This window comes from Lepisosteus platostomus, chromosome 10 (assembly GCF_059453375.1).
Source record: "Lepisosteus platostomus isolate fLepPlt1 chromosome 10, fLepPlt1.hap1, whole genome shotgun sequence".
NCBI lineage: Eukaryota > Metazoa > Chordata > Actinopteri > Semionotiformes > Lepisosteidae > Lepisosteus > Lepisosteus platostomus.
The window spans coordinates 57,410,026-57,425,370 of record NC_142620.1 but is presented as its reverse complement, the minus strand read 5'-3'; the positions used below and the strand labels follow the sequence as shown (position 1 = coordinate 57,425,370).

At 35.3% G+C, this 15,345-nt stretch overlaps 1 protein-coding gene across 4 annotated transcripts in view; it reads right to left on the bottom strand.

Annotated features, from left to right (window-relative positions):
- Positions 1-15,345, bottom strand: part of aff2 (ALF transcription elongation factor 2) — a 197,406-nt gene that overhangs the window by 87,572 nt on the left and 94,489 nt on the right. For 3 of the 4 annotated variants that reach the window (XR_015924988.1, XM_088597508.1, XM_088597510.1), the window contains 2 exons: positions 9,930-9,974; positions 1,117-1,203 (listed from right to left, as the gene is read on the bottom strand). Coding sequence is in view for 3 of the 4 variants with exons in the window: in XM_088597508.1 (XP_088453634.1) it covers positions 1,117-1,203; positions 9,930-9,974 (132 nt within the window). In the remaining variant the exon portion in view is untranslated. The remainder of the gene's footprint in view (positions 1-1,116; positions 1,204-9,929; positions 9,975-15,345) is intronic. The other variant, XM_088597509.1, reaches the window with a different exon arrangement.

Genomic DNA, 15,345 nt, shown 5'->3' with positions numbered 1-15,345 from the left:
ACAATAAAAGTGAATTCAGGACTTATCATGTGCAACTTCAGGGATGCTGATTGCGTAAAAAACAATTTGATGGCTAGGAACCTTGTAATGTATATCCATGAATATCTTAATCATAATGCTACATTATTTTATTGTTACCTAAGAATGATGGCAACAAAGTTGGATTAGCTGACCAAAGATAAGTCCCATTTCTGTGGCTTATTACAAAAATACAGTACAGATCAAAAGTACAATTTAAAAATTCATTCAAGCCTTAGAGAGATCACATACCATCATCAGCAATAACTGGATTGTTGCTTAATGCAGTACATTCTCCTTCTGCTGACTTTATAGACCTTAAAATGTGATAATACCAAAATTCACAATGTTTTATAATCCCATTACCTACAATATAACTGAAGCTAGTGAGGTTCCAGTGTATCGATCACAGCGATACTGTATAAGCAGGTATGGCAAATTAATGTCTTAATGGATAACTTCATTTAATTAAATTTACAGTCTTCCAATACTTGGTATATTAAACAAGTATTACTGAGAAAACTGCTGGATAACAGTTCTTCCTAAGCACACAATCTATACTTTTACTGTACTGCAATCTATACTATACTGCAAGCTGACACGGATGCAGACAAATGTTTACAGTAGCAGTACAGTTTTTTTTAAAAGGTGCATACTGTAAGATTTGGTAATAGCTATGTGTAACGTGTCTATAACTATATCTGATCACACTTAGTAAGCAATACCTTACTGGAGGACATAACAATTTGCTGCACATATAAATGTGTCAATCAAGGATAATAATCACAATATCTTGCTAGATACAAAAGGAACTGCTCTAATAAAGTTTATCAATAAAGATATTTTACAGAAAAAAATGATTAATTACAGCATTTTACAAAGTAAATTAATAATAATTTAACTTTTGACTTTGTTGTCTATGGCCTATTACTGTGTGCTTGAGTCTTCTATTTTAATGTGTACACTCTGAAAAAAAAATAAGCACTGTGCTTTAGGTAATCTTTCTTTGGAGTTGTGAAAGATTTTTCTTCTTAAAGACATTAAACTTATCATGTGTCCTCATGTCTGAAGAGTGAACTTTGAAACTTGTTTGCTTACCTTGGATGGGATAGGAAACTTGGTCTGATCCGCTTTGCCTGGTGTGTGAATGGCAGTCAAGGGAGGAGGCCAGGAATGGGTCATCTCCTGAGAGAGGAAAATGATACGTCACCTTCATTTAACAGTACACACTAGTCTCCATCTTAATGCGCTGCTTGGTTTGCCCTGCATGTGCTGGAGCACCATTAATGCTGAAATATATTCATATGAGTCAAGGATGGCAAACAGTTCTATCATAATTACTGCAGCTCAGGCCGCAGAAGGCTCATACATATTAATGGCAGAGACAGAAACTAAAGCATAATGGGCTCCTTAACCTCGCATTTAATTGGTGTATATTTATTTATTTTTTTCTATCTCCCCTAAAATCTACCCCCTTTAATGTTTCACAAGTTCCAAACTTCAAAAAGATCATTATGCCTTGGTGACAGAGCAATATATGAGCTATGCCTGTAGAGGTTTGTTCAGAGGTGAGATATTCCATGCTATATTAGACATGTGTGGGTGTCTGCAGTATTCTGCTGTTGATAGCCTGGGGCTGATCAAATGTAATCTAGAAAACCTCACAAAAGATTTCAGTTTTCACTACATGTTTGTTTTGATGCACAAGACAGCCAAAGTAGTCCTTACATATCCCATGCACTTCATACATTCCAGTTAATTCATTTTGCATGTATTTTATTCATCACCCTTTCTAAATAGTACTGTATGTTTATTTTCTCTCTTTTAATGAGAATGCAAACTGCATAATTTATTGATGCAGGTTTATTTAAGGGAACATGTGTGAAGGAATGATTAAACAATTTTTCTTATTATTTAACATACAGTACAGGCTAAATAATTCTGTACAATTAATGTGGGTATAAAGTACTGTACTCTGTATGTGCTAATGTATACTGGCAATAACTACAAAAAGTGCTCTAACATATTCTCGATAAAATGAACCCATTATAACAAATCAGTTCTCAGTTCAACAGCTGGTGTAACTGCCTGAAACCTGCTCCAATGCAATCTATCACAACCTGCAGATGAGGACTGCTATTCTCTGAAAGTAACAAGTCTGTTAGTAATACCTCTTGACCTCATAGCATTCAGGTGCTGGGAAAACTTAATTGCATTTCCTGCAGAAATTGCTAGTTCAAGCAGAGTAAATTATAACTACATAACGACCAACATTAAGATGATATCATTGTAGTCCATAGATTATTCAGCATTCAAACTGAAAGGTATTTGCCACAGACAATTATCTTTCTGCTTAACGTCAGCTCAAAGAACTTTACGGAAGCCAGTTGCAACAGGGTGCTGGTCTACTGAAGTGTGCAGCCACTGTTGCTGCATACTGGCAATCCTGGAATGATGAAAGCTACAGCAATCTTGCCATTGCCTCTGAATCTATGATCCTTCCCAAGTGACAGAAGGGATGTGGCTGCAGAAAGGAGTCAAGCTGTGTTATCTACTGGTAGGAATCACAATATTAGCAACAACCAGAGTCTTATTTAAATTACATAAATTGTGGTAAAAATGCATACAAAAAATAATAAAACCAGAGAATATGTAACAAATATTGTAAAACCCAAGAATATGGATGCCTTTACTCAGTTTCCACACTTTTCCCAGATGAAACGAAGAAGGGATGCCTAATTTAAGACTAAAATAATTGTTGTAAAACTAAAATATTGTCAGCCAGAAATACCCCAGAAACAAAATCCTTGGAAATTTAAATCCTGTGTATTTTACATATTGTTCATCCACATAATGTGTGGATTAGGTCACTGATCCACACAGAGCCAAAATTAAAAGGAAAAAAAGGAGGACATGAACAATTATAAAACATAATGCAATATGTTAAATAGACATTTCTAGGACTAATCACAGTGGATGATACCTAAATAACATTACCTAGTACAACCAAGTACTAATAGTACTAGTACCAAGTTATGTCAGTTTAAATTGAAGCAATAGTATATTTTGTTTCCAAAATAAATAAGGTTTTGTTAAATATAAGGACTACTGGCCATCAAATATTGGACTTTCTTTTAAATGCTAATGACAACAATATTGTAATTAAAAAACAAGGGTTAAATTAATAGTACAAAATCTCAGTTACACACTTTGAGAACATTATATATTAACAGCATTAATGATGAAAATAAAAAAGACTTAAAGAAAAAGTTTTTATTTTCCTTTAATGGTTTAAACACACTATTTGTCTGTAGTAAATAGTAATAAAAGAGCTAAATTGACACTTAAAATTGTCAGCAGATATTACTTGAATTGTGGTAACATGGATTGCCTATTTCTTCCTGATGTGGAGTAAAATAATTTATCTCACAAAAATAGACATCTTGTAATGTATATATAAATAATCCCTGTTATGCAAAAATATCACTTAAGACAAAGTTAAATTTTAAGTAAGCATCTTGCCAAAGAAAATATGGAAGAAACAGGATGATATACAGTACTTATTATTTAAAGTACAATGGTTAGCATAAAGCATGTTAATGCTGATTGAAATAATATAGAGTACACATTTTATTACTTCACAGATTAGAAGATTTAAATTCTCTGGGAAACCCAAAAGCTACCACTGAATAGTACAGTGAAACATTCTGACAGTACACCTGGTTGATAAAACCTGTTTCTTCAGAGATGTCATGTTATCCTTTTTATTCTTGATAACAACTGTAACGAATACGCCCCTGCGCACAACAGGGATCTTGGCTGCCCGGGCTGAAGAAGGTCTTCTTTAGCTCAGCCGGCAAGACCCCTGTTGACCGACTCCTGGGTTCAAGCCCAATGCGGTGGAGGGGCGAACTGGGGCGGGAGTGGCGAGGGCACAAGCCTGAGAAAATGAATCCTTTGCACAACTTTAATACTTGGGTCACCCTGGATAATGAAAGCTGGATAAGCAGCAGGGTGAGCACTATGCTTTTGATACATGCAACACTACTATGATGTTATACAGGTATATTAAATGCAGTATTTTTTCTTATCTGCCTACATATTTTGCTAAATGGTGTACCATGTCATGATGAATCTGTTTTTCTGTATACTATACAGTATCAACGCCAACTAAGAAAATGACTAAAAAATGCATTATTTTAGACAATTCTTCTCTCTGCACATTTCTTTATAATATGAGAGTCTTCAACTAGTAGTTAGCAATTATCATCTTCCCTTACAAATTTGTAAGCTCATGGTTTGCCACTGTATCTGAAATTGCCAGTCCATGTGTCCTATTTTCTAATATGCACAGATGTTCTGGCAGTGAGGACATTATTATAATCAAAACGTTTATTCTTACAGACTTAAAAATGCATTTGGATTCTTTGCACATATTTATTTAACTTGTTGCTCAGGTGTGAGAAATTCAAAGAATAAATTCAAGCTATTGTTATCAAATAAAATTTAGCTAAAGTCTAGAGCAACCACCAAGAAGGAGATGCTATCTCCTCAAGATAGGAGATGCTATCTCCTCAAAATCCTCAAGTAACTCTGTGATCATTATAGTAAGGGTAGTAAACTGAATTTTATTAAGTATATAAAATGGAGGGTCAAATTCAAGTTTGGGAAGACCACCCAGTGCTCATTTTCTCACTGGCCACTACAGTGCTATTTATTATAGAAGGCTTCATCAAGCAGTAAGAAGTACCTGTTATTATTCGTGTTCATGCTAGTAGAGAGACAGTGTCTGAATAGTTCTTTTGTCTTTTTACCACTAAGCTAACAAAGCCTCACCTCATGTGTTGATTAATGGCTTTACTCTTTACAATTCTCTGTACAATTTGTATAATTTATATGGACACTTGGTAGCACTGTGCTATTCCCAGAAATTGTTTGATGTTAAAGACAGAAAAAACCTAACTGAACTATGGGTTTCCATTTGCAGTTTCAAATTGTTTTAGAAGATAAAAAGGAATGTACATTAGGACAGTTTAAACATTTTTTTCTTATTTGTATATTCTTTTTTAAAGATGCTAGCAACATTTAAACTTAATGTATACCTTTTAAGCTCAATACTCAAACTTACATAGGGAAATTTAGAGCATATATGTACACAACCAAACTTTAACTTAACTTAATTGTGTTTATTTGGGGCAAATTTTGGGAACATCCTCCACACTAATGGAGTGTGGCAAATATAAAAAATATACTGACGGGCCAGGCTGTGAATGTTGTTGTGATAGCTTTTAAGCCTGGGTATCTATGGAATTCTTGAAAAATTACTAAATGATCACAATCTATTTTCCTCAAAAAAACTGTATTTATTGAAGGTGTGTAAGCCTGTATAGTGTGCTCACATAACTCAATAACTCATACATTGCAAATCTTCAATAAACATGCTTATACCTGTAAATAAGAAAAAAATAATAATAATGTGACTTTCACTGATACAAGAATACTGGGTAAATAAACAGTATAGGTAAATAATATATCATTACATGAGCATACCCCTGAGTGTATAAATACAGTGTAAATGTGGATATTTCACTTGGCAAAGCACAGTGCTAGTAACAGAACAGTATGAAGTCCCATTTCCCACCAGTACTCCAATTCACATGACCAGCATGATGAGTCATGGGTAATTCCCTCATTGAAGAGACCTTCATCCTTTAATAGGATTGATGATAGCCGGCCATTTCTTATATATATATACAGTATAAAATAAATCTATATGTATATATATTGCTTTTCAGCTCTAATCCCCAGCAGCAGTCTCTATTGTTCCCTGCAATAGGCTCCCGACAGTCTGCCGTCTCTCTTTTCTTGGGACTTGGCTTGGGGTTGGGTGGGGATGAGTAGGAGAGGACAGCTCTGTTTCTCAGTCCTCAATTCTGTAAAAGCTTGCCGCTCCAGTCAGGGATTTGTGAGCTACCCACAGTGGCATTTATCTGGCTGTCATAAATCAACGCAGTGGGATCTGAAGGCTAATTATACATATGTGACATGTTTCTAAAGCCAAAAAGCCTCTCCACTATCATGTAGTGTGAATTCCTGCAAAGTGAATGGTAATGGGGAAAAGAGAGAAATTGAAAGATTCTGAAGGAGAAACCAGCTAATGCAAAGGAAGAATCCAGAATAAATCTGTCAACCTAGATTCTACTTCAAAGTTCACATCCTTCAGCCTCCAATCTGATTAATCAAAACACTTCACATACAGTAGTCACTTAAACATATCAAATACTACACAAGGATATTTTTTTTTTTACTTTTATATATTATATTTATTGTGAAGAGAATGTATATGAAATGCAAGAGGAGCTAAACACATGTACTTTATTAGGGAAGACATGACATAAAAACAAAATATAACATGCTGATAAACTTGCTGATTTTTTTAAAATGAAAGCAATTGATATAAATGCAATACTCCAAAAATGAAATCTCACCGTCTAAAATGAAGAACCTGGATATTTCTTTTTTCTTATTTACTCTTAGAATACTGAGGAAAACGGTCAAAAGCAGTCAGAAGTTCACATACTGTATGGCAAACTTCAGAGGCAGTAAGTTCAGTGAGTTTTAGCAAGCACAGTTCTTGGGGATACAATACTGACTAGCCTTCAGTTACAATATTGTAACTTTGAGTGACATGGTTAACTGCAGCTTCTTCACTGAGCTTTAACCAACAGCTCACTCTTCCAAATCTGATCACAAAGGCGAGCCACGTACAAATGTGTCTCATATGTAACTAAGAAGATTCAGCATACATAATAAATGAACAAACAAGATAATTAACAAACCAGATTACTTATCCTGCCATAATATAGACATGATTCACATATTTACACCTCTCTATTGCCTCTGTGAGCTGATAACATTTAAATTCTGGCTAGAAACATATAATGGGTATAAGGAGAGTGCAAAAATTAGTCACATGTACAGGAGTCCTGCTCACTGTTAACATTGGAGGGAAATATAACAAATCACCCCACATCTGTCTACCATAAAACAAACACATTAAGGCACACAATCACATAATTATATATTTGACAATCTGATGTGGCTTCACTGTGACAGATACAGTATTCCCTCTTGTTTATGGTATACATGGTATGTACAAGTACAACATTCTTAAGGATCAGGAATAGGATGTTTTCTGTCACGAAATCTCTATTCCCATAAGTCATTGTGTCAAAAGGCAGAAATGTATCATTCTAAACTGTAGAATGTACAAGATTATTTCTGAGCAACAGAATATCGGTTTCTATTACCAAGAAGAATTCAACTCTTGGTACTGTGACAGTGCACCCGTGGTCTGAGAAAAAGAATACTTTTTTTACCAAGAACAAGCAGATGAATTATAAAAAATAATAATAAAAAAATTAAATTGTATTATAAATAATATCGTTAAAGGTGCCTCAAGTAATACTTCTGTCTTTTTCTTCTTTTGTGTTTTATTAAAAATATAATGTAAATAAATTTTAATATCATGTAAATCTGTTTCTTTTTCATCCACACACAAAACAACCCTGTTTAACAGATTTCTCCCAATTTGTTTGTGTGAAATTTCTAAGTTTCCATTGCATGAATCTTGCCACTGTTTGATGGAAACTGTATACACTGTTGCAGAGGCGCTGAGCAGCGGCGGAAGAAATGTGACTGATGCAGCTACACATAGGTGACCACAAGAGGGCACAGTTTTTTGTTGTGATTGATATTTTAATAAGTAGAGAGATAGATACTTTATTGATCCCGTGAGGGAAATTGCAGTGCAACAGCAGCTTAACACACACAACACAGCCACAGTGTAACGAATTATATACTAATAGTACAATACATACAATACAATACAAGAGTTACTCACAGTCCGGACACACAAGAGGAAACTAGAACAGAACAGTACACAGAAAATCGTATCACACGTATGAATATAAATATAGATGTAACCATAGATATAAATATAAATATAAATGTATTGCACAGGTCCCTGGCATATATTGCACAAAAGTGGTTGTAAACGGGAAAAAGAAAAAGAAAAAGAAAGAGAACAGATGTAGCAGTATATGTGTATATGCGTTTAGTCCAGAAACAGGTCACTGTCGCTGTTGCCTCTGCCAAGACGCAAGGTGGATGCGTTGTACAGTCTTATGGCAGACGGCAAGAATGACCTCCTGTATGTGTAGATGGGGAATTTACCCAACCAGCTAGATGTAAGGGATTTGTATAAGGGAGCCCTGCTAGTTGTATAAGGGAGAAGTCATATTGTAAATATTGTAGTCTCTTCCAGCTAACAGTGAGAACTGTTAAATATTTAATAGGAAAGATGCACATGGTCCTTGGACAACAACGGGAGTGCATGTGTGCTAAAGAAGCAGGAACAGCACAACTTGAACACTGTCTGAAAGTCAATTGCACCCGAGGTCTGATAAAAGTCCTTTGACTGAATCTGGAAGTCACCAAATATATAAAACACATATAGTTTTTAATAGATAAACATATTTTCATAGCTAAAATTATTATTGTGTACAGAAAGTTTTACTGTGAAATGTGTTCCTCATCACTGAATGTCAGGTATTATGATCAGCACAGGTCAGTAAGACAAAACACCTGAAACTTCAACTGAGAAAAGGCATTGAATGAATCACTTACAAATAACACAACATAATGAAATGGTGGTTCTTGTAATTATTCCCCAATAACACATATTCTAGTCTCCCTGTATTGCTGAAGGACTCCAGACACAAATATTGCTTAATGCATATGAGAGATATACTGTAATATTACAACTGGTAGAATTTGAAACGCAAATGTAATTACAAATGTATAACCATTCTCTTTTTTAAGACATCAATTCAGAGTGATCCAATGGCCCTTGCTGATCTGTTCAGGGTGAAGGTTCATGCCATTTTATGAAGCAGGAGCCATGAGCCTCTCACATCCTTATATAATGCACCTACAGGCAGGCAAGGATTCAGTTATTTACTCAGCTATTTAAAAGTGGCCTCTCTAACTCATTCTTTTTGACAGCTAAACACTGGGTTGCCTGGTAACCATAATTTGACATCATCTTCTTCCCGACGGGTTCCCATATTTGACAGGTTCACATAATTCTCCAGGTCAGGCAACTGACTCTTCAAATGACGTCTGTTTTATCATTTTAAAATTCCCCTCATGTAAATCCTCCCTGACCATAAACTAGCTCTGTTCAGCAGCTATTTGTGACACGAGTGCCACCCTCATACAGACTCACCATGGTGTGCAGTTACAAAATAGATCCGAAGCCATGAATAAAAGCTCATGAACATGTATGTTCATTTTAATCACCCACGTCAGCCTCAGTCCGTGCACACAAATACAATCAAGAAAGGTGCCAACTTGTAAACTTAAGCAAAATATTAGACACCAAAAACTAGAGACTCTCTGGGGGTCAAACATATCCCTCTGGTGAAAATGTCACAGGTCCCTCATTGTGTTTTGAGCTGGAGGGATTAATATACCATCTATCTAGTAGCAAGACAGCAGAGGAATCAGATACTCTGTTTCCTTGGAAGGTGAAAATGAAAAGAACACTTATTTTTCCTTTTTTCCGAAAAAGAATCCCTCTAGGCAAACAGATAAAAGCCTAACATCCTTCAGTGCTCTTCTGGTCTCTTTTGATCCTCTTGGGATTTTTTATATGTAATGAAAAATAGAATTGAATGTTAAGTCTTTGTCTTTGCAGGGACTAGAATTCTTTACACAGGAACAAACAGTAACGTTTTGCTTGTACCACTTTACCTAGAAACTTTTTTTTTGGAAAGAGAAGAGGCTGTGTGTCCTCAGCTATTACAATGTTTAATTAGTGCAGATGAAAGAAAGCAAACCATTCTCACCCGAAGAATTTCTTCCACACAGCTGGATTCATTTGAAAGGCTAACCTGAAGAAATAAAAAAAGGTTGTTTAGAAAAAAAGTTTGAAATGACAGTAGATAAAAAAGTAATAATGTTTCTAATGATTAAAAACATGGTATAATGTTTAAAAAGAGGATACATGATTTATTTCTTCTATGTGGACATTACACTGACACAGACACAGAAGCTGAAGTAGCTTAAAAAGTTAGATTTCCCTTACAAAATCTGGCAAAAGTGAACTATTAAATAACATACTTTTAAAGATTTAAATTTCCTTAACTAAAAGGAGACAATCATATTATTTCAATAACACACTTTTAAGAGGGTTAGCTTCTTATATTGAAAATGAAACCATTAACAATTAAAAAAAGTCTTCAAAATAAAGTGCTCTTATAAATGCTAATATTTGCACTTCAAAACATTTTCCACTTTCCCCTGGAACAGTGCTTGTGATGTTGTATTGGGCTGTATGAGTTTTAAAAAATGCCTCTTAGAAGTGTACATTCTTACACACTTTGATCATGTGTTGACATTATTAAACATATCCAGATAAAGACTGCTTCCAGCAATGTCTGTGTGGAACTGTTTTATTTTAAAAGCGTTCCAATATTGTCATTTATGACTGTATCATAATGACAAATAATTGAAACATTTCTTCTGTGGTGTTTCAAACACCTGAAGAAGTTCCGCAGCTTAAACCTTGTGTGCATTTTCCAATCATTTTTCACCGTGAAATAAAGATCTATTTCTTCCATTGAAGGTTGCATATTGACAAAGATCCTCTCTCTAACTCCTTTAAAATAAATGATAAAACACTTAGAAGATTAAAACATCTTACTAAGTAAAACTATTAATACAGTAACTATAGGTGATATACTGTACATGTTATATTTACCACAGCTTTTTATTGCTAAATCTATTGATTCATCAGACAAACCTTGAACTGCAAAGGCACCAATGAGCATTGCCTTGCTCATCTCCTAATACCTATGTGAATTGCTGATTATCATGGTCAAAAACACAATGAATTCCTACAAAACATAAAACATCATACTAGGGCATGTTTACTGTGAGCTGATGACAAAGCTATGCATAGTTTCCTCCACCAATCAATATACTCTGAGCCCGTGCTCATCGCAAGACAGCAACAATATATCTCTTCCTGAGTGATTCCAGGCTCAGTACTAAAGTTATAGGATTTAGGGTCAATTTATTTGCACACTTACCGAGGTGAGCAAAGTATGGAGTTTTGTGAGTAACTAATTTAAGGCCAGAAGATGATTCCCTACAAATCAAAGTAGACAACTGACTAAACAAAGCTGTTACAAGAAAAACTACAGATGGGTTCCTTTGGCATCTTATTTTTTTATGAGAGGTACATGACTTATTAGTTGGACCTCACATGTTTGGGTTTGTCTGGTTTATTCCTGTCATGAACATGGTAAACTGAAAAAAGAAGATTTACAACCAGCTGAGTCTCTGCTCTCATTGTACGCAACAGAAAAAAAGTGTGCTTGTGGAGATTTCAGAACCTTGTCAATGTGCACGTTCAGACATGTGGTGACATCACAACCAGCATGTAGTGGCTTAACCCTTAGATCCTTATATTGATTTTTCAGTTAAAGTTTTAATATTATGGATATCATCGACCTAGAATATAAGTTCCTTATGCATTTGTTTAGAATTACAAAAAAGCTGTCTTAATTCACTAAATGTTATCCAAGGCTTATACATGTATAATATATAATGTGAGCTATATGGTATTATAACGAAAACCAAGAAGAGTTTGTTTTAATCCTGCAATTTCCAAGAAAGCAAGAAAGCTTATAGCCCTGTCGGTAATGACTGCAGTGCAGTCACTAAGGTTCACCGCAGTCAGTGGGCTGAAGAAGCCAGTCTCACACAGCAGTATTGGTTGTCTTCAATGCTCTTTGAATGATGTCATTGTGCCACCAGCATGTACTGAGGCAATCTTTCTCAGAAAAAGGTCACTTGGTTTTAAGGACAATTTTTAGAAAGGCAGAGAAGTCCGTGGGGGCTTCTGCCAAATGGTATTGTGCTGCATTCTGAATTAGAAATCTTCTCTTATTGATGTGTGACAAGCTGTTTACTCATTTTTGCTCAGGCCATGGTAAATGTGAGGAAATAGTGCACCCAGAGTGGAGTAAAATTAGTCACAAATGAAAATCACTCACAAATCTAACCTTACTTATGGTAAAACACTTTCCTTACCCATCACACTCTCCAAAATGCTCTATAAGGAGACTTTGATTGAAAAGTGATATACAACAGAGGATACAGTTTGTGGATCTATGGGGTAATCAACTCAGAAATCCACCAGACTCCAATATAACAAGTAATGGATGAATAATTTTGATGAATAATCATGTTATTTTTTTAGATCTACTGTATAGCTTCATTTTACAACTGTTACTGTAGGCTAACGTCTGAATGCAGCTGAGATTATCACCTGTTCAATGGAGAGCAGGAATAGGAATAGGAATAGGAATTGCAAGTATTTATCTACAGACAATAAAAAGTCTACTTATTTTTATTTTAAAATAAAGTGCATTATTATAGATTTTTCATAATTAAAAGGAAAACTAAGGAAACTACCCTGTTCCGGGGATATAGTGTATACCATGCCTGGGGTAATAAAGCTTGAGGCATTAAAATTTCCCCTGATGTGATATATATGCCAGAACTGCATGAGTGGTGTATGTATTGTATAACTTGCCTACTTGTCTCTTAGTAGAAGGCCATTAATTACTATACTTTAAAAAAAAATTCAAATCCATCAATTTTTAGCATTTACTGTATGCATCTGCAATGTTGTATAGACCATCCTGGATTATGCAATTTCATTTCTTTTTCTATTACTTCAGAAAAATAAATCATACATGTATGTTTATTGGGACGTTTTGCATTTTAAAAACATAAGAAAGAGTACAATTGGATGATGAGGATTGCCTCAGGCCTCACCTTCACCAAGGTGTGGTCTATATTCCTGGAGCTCCATGACCCAAGGCTTATACCTTACTTTTACAAAAGGCACAGCTATAATTTGCTGGATTTGTTGCTGTCAAAGTAAAGATCTAATCGGTGCCAGCGACTAAAGATTTTTATCAATTGCTTGATAAGACGAGACAGAGACAAGAATTAGAGTGAACCAAAAGAAAACCTAATAACTCATACGTTTTGCAATGACCAACTGACACCCTAGAGTTTTGTACGTAAACACTACTAACACACAAGCCTTTGTAAATCCATAAACTTCCTGTTTGCTGAAGGGCAGCAGTTAATATTCTGTTCCCATGGAAACAGTGTTCATTCTTTTACAAAGGGAATCTTATTAGATTTTTTCTTTTCTTTAATACAACACACCAAGTGTTACTGTACAGAATATTACTCTGAAACTTGTATTTCACGATAAACCTCAGGTGAACTATGTAAATATATATAACACAAAATAAAAAGTGATCTTCACTCAATATTAAAAACACATTTCACTAAATAATTATAATACTGTTAATTATTTTAAAAATATGTCTTACTTTGTATGTAGAGAAACTCAATTTAAATCTATGTTAGAAATTCTCTATATTAGATATTCTTCCAGGAAATGGTCTCAATATCACCATCCTTGAATTTTCAAAAGTCTTTTGTTGTCACAGGAAAAACTACATTTGCACCTATAGTACAGTGTAAATAAAATAAAAAGTGCTTTTGATAAATTTAATCAGATAGGAGAGTAAAAGAATATATTTAAGGCTCCATTAACGTTTAAGTTTCACCTTCATTTTTTATTTTCAAATTTTATTTTACCACAAATAGCTTATGCAGAACTGTCCAGCTGAGATCTTATTTCCTGTCTCCAGCAGGGGTCCTTCATATACCCTCCATTACAAAAAGATTGAATTGGTTTACAAATGATTTCTCTTGGATACTCAGTTTTGTCATTCAATAGAGCAGGTGCTGGAATCAGGTACCATGTTTCACAGTAAATCATAGAGGCAATTCCAGTGCCATAACTCAAGCAGAACTTTCAGTGAACAGCCAAGCACTACCATACATTTTACTGCTGAGTTTGAGCAAATTATTCTAATCCTTGAAAACTAAAAGCTCCTTAATTTAAAATAAGTATTAAAAGGCTGATGCCCTAGAACTACAGTGCGTGATATTTGAAGCTTTGAAACATGTAATATCAGCCTTGGAACACCGGAACATGGAAGATTTGTGAAAAAACAAACTAGTTGGTAGGTTATTAATGTGCATCACGCTCTCTCATCCTAGCGTTAATCCCGCATCAACAGGGTCCGCTTGTCAGCACACCAGTCTCCATTTGGCGGTTTGAACCTAATCTTTGAGCTGACGTTGCCATTAAATGCAACCAGGAATACTCCAACCGGCGCGTCGCTCCGCCAGCTGTCGGGGGGGAAGAACAAAGTAATGTAGCCAATTCATAGAGGGGGATTATTAGGAGGCATGGGAAATTTGGCCAGGACGCCGGGGTTACACCCCTACTCTTTTCGAGAAACACCCTGGGATTTTTAATGACCACAGAGAGTCGGACCTTGGTTTTACGTCTCATCCAAAAGACGGCGCTTGTTTACAGTATAGTGTCCCCGTCACTATACTGGGGCATTAGAACCCACATGGACTGCAGGGTGAGCACCCCCTGCTGGCCTCACTAACACCTCTTCCAGCAGCAACCTTTTTCCCAGGTCTCCCATCCAGGTACTGACCAGGCTCACACCTGCGTAGCTTCAGTGGGTTGCCAATTGTAAGTTGCAGGGTATTAATGTGCATCACGCTGATATTTAAATTTAGGGTGTGGACCCCTTCTGGGGAGCCTAAAAATATTTTGTGTGCTTGGAGGCACCCATGCTGATAAGGTAAGAAAATTGATGTGTTTGGTGCTCATGCTAACAATGGAGGTCTTTAGTGAAGAGATATAATAAGATATAATGATAATGGAGCATACTAATTAATAAAGTGATATTGAACTATTAAACTGTAATACTATGAAGTTAATTTAAATTAGTATATTCATATCAAATTAAGAAAATAAATCTTAACAGAGGACCAAAGAGGACAAATAGCTATTATAAATTTAAGATAACAATTCTAACAACTATTACATCTTCAGTTAAAAAAAAAAAACTTGGTGATTTTAAACATCCTTGGAAAAAGAATAGTGATTTTTAGCCATATGTATCTCATTATGTATTACAGCAAGCACTACATCTGAGGGGTTTGTTTCTTTCAAAAATAATAAAAAGGCTTTTAATTGGCAGATGCAATGATCGCTTCAAGTGGCACTAATCTCTGAAAGTTCTTTTTTCAATGCAGCACTCTGGAAAAATGTGTCAGTCACCTCGTTCTGCAAGACTGCAG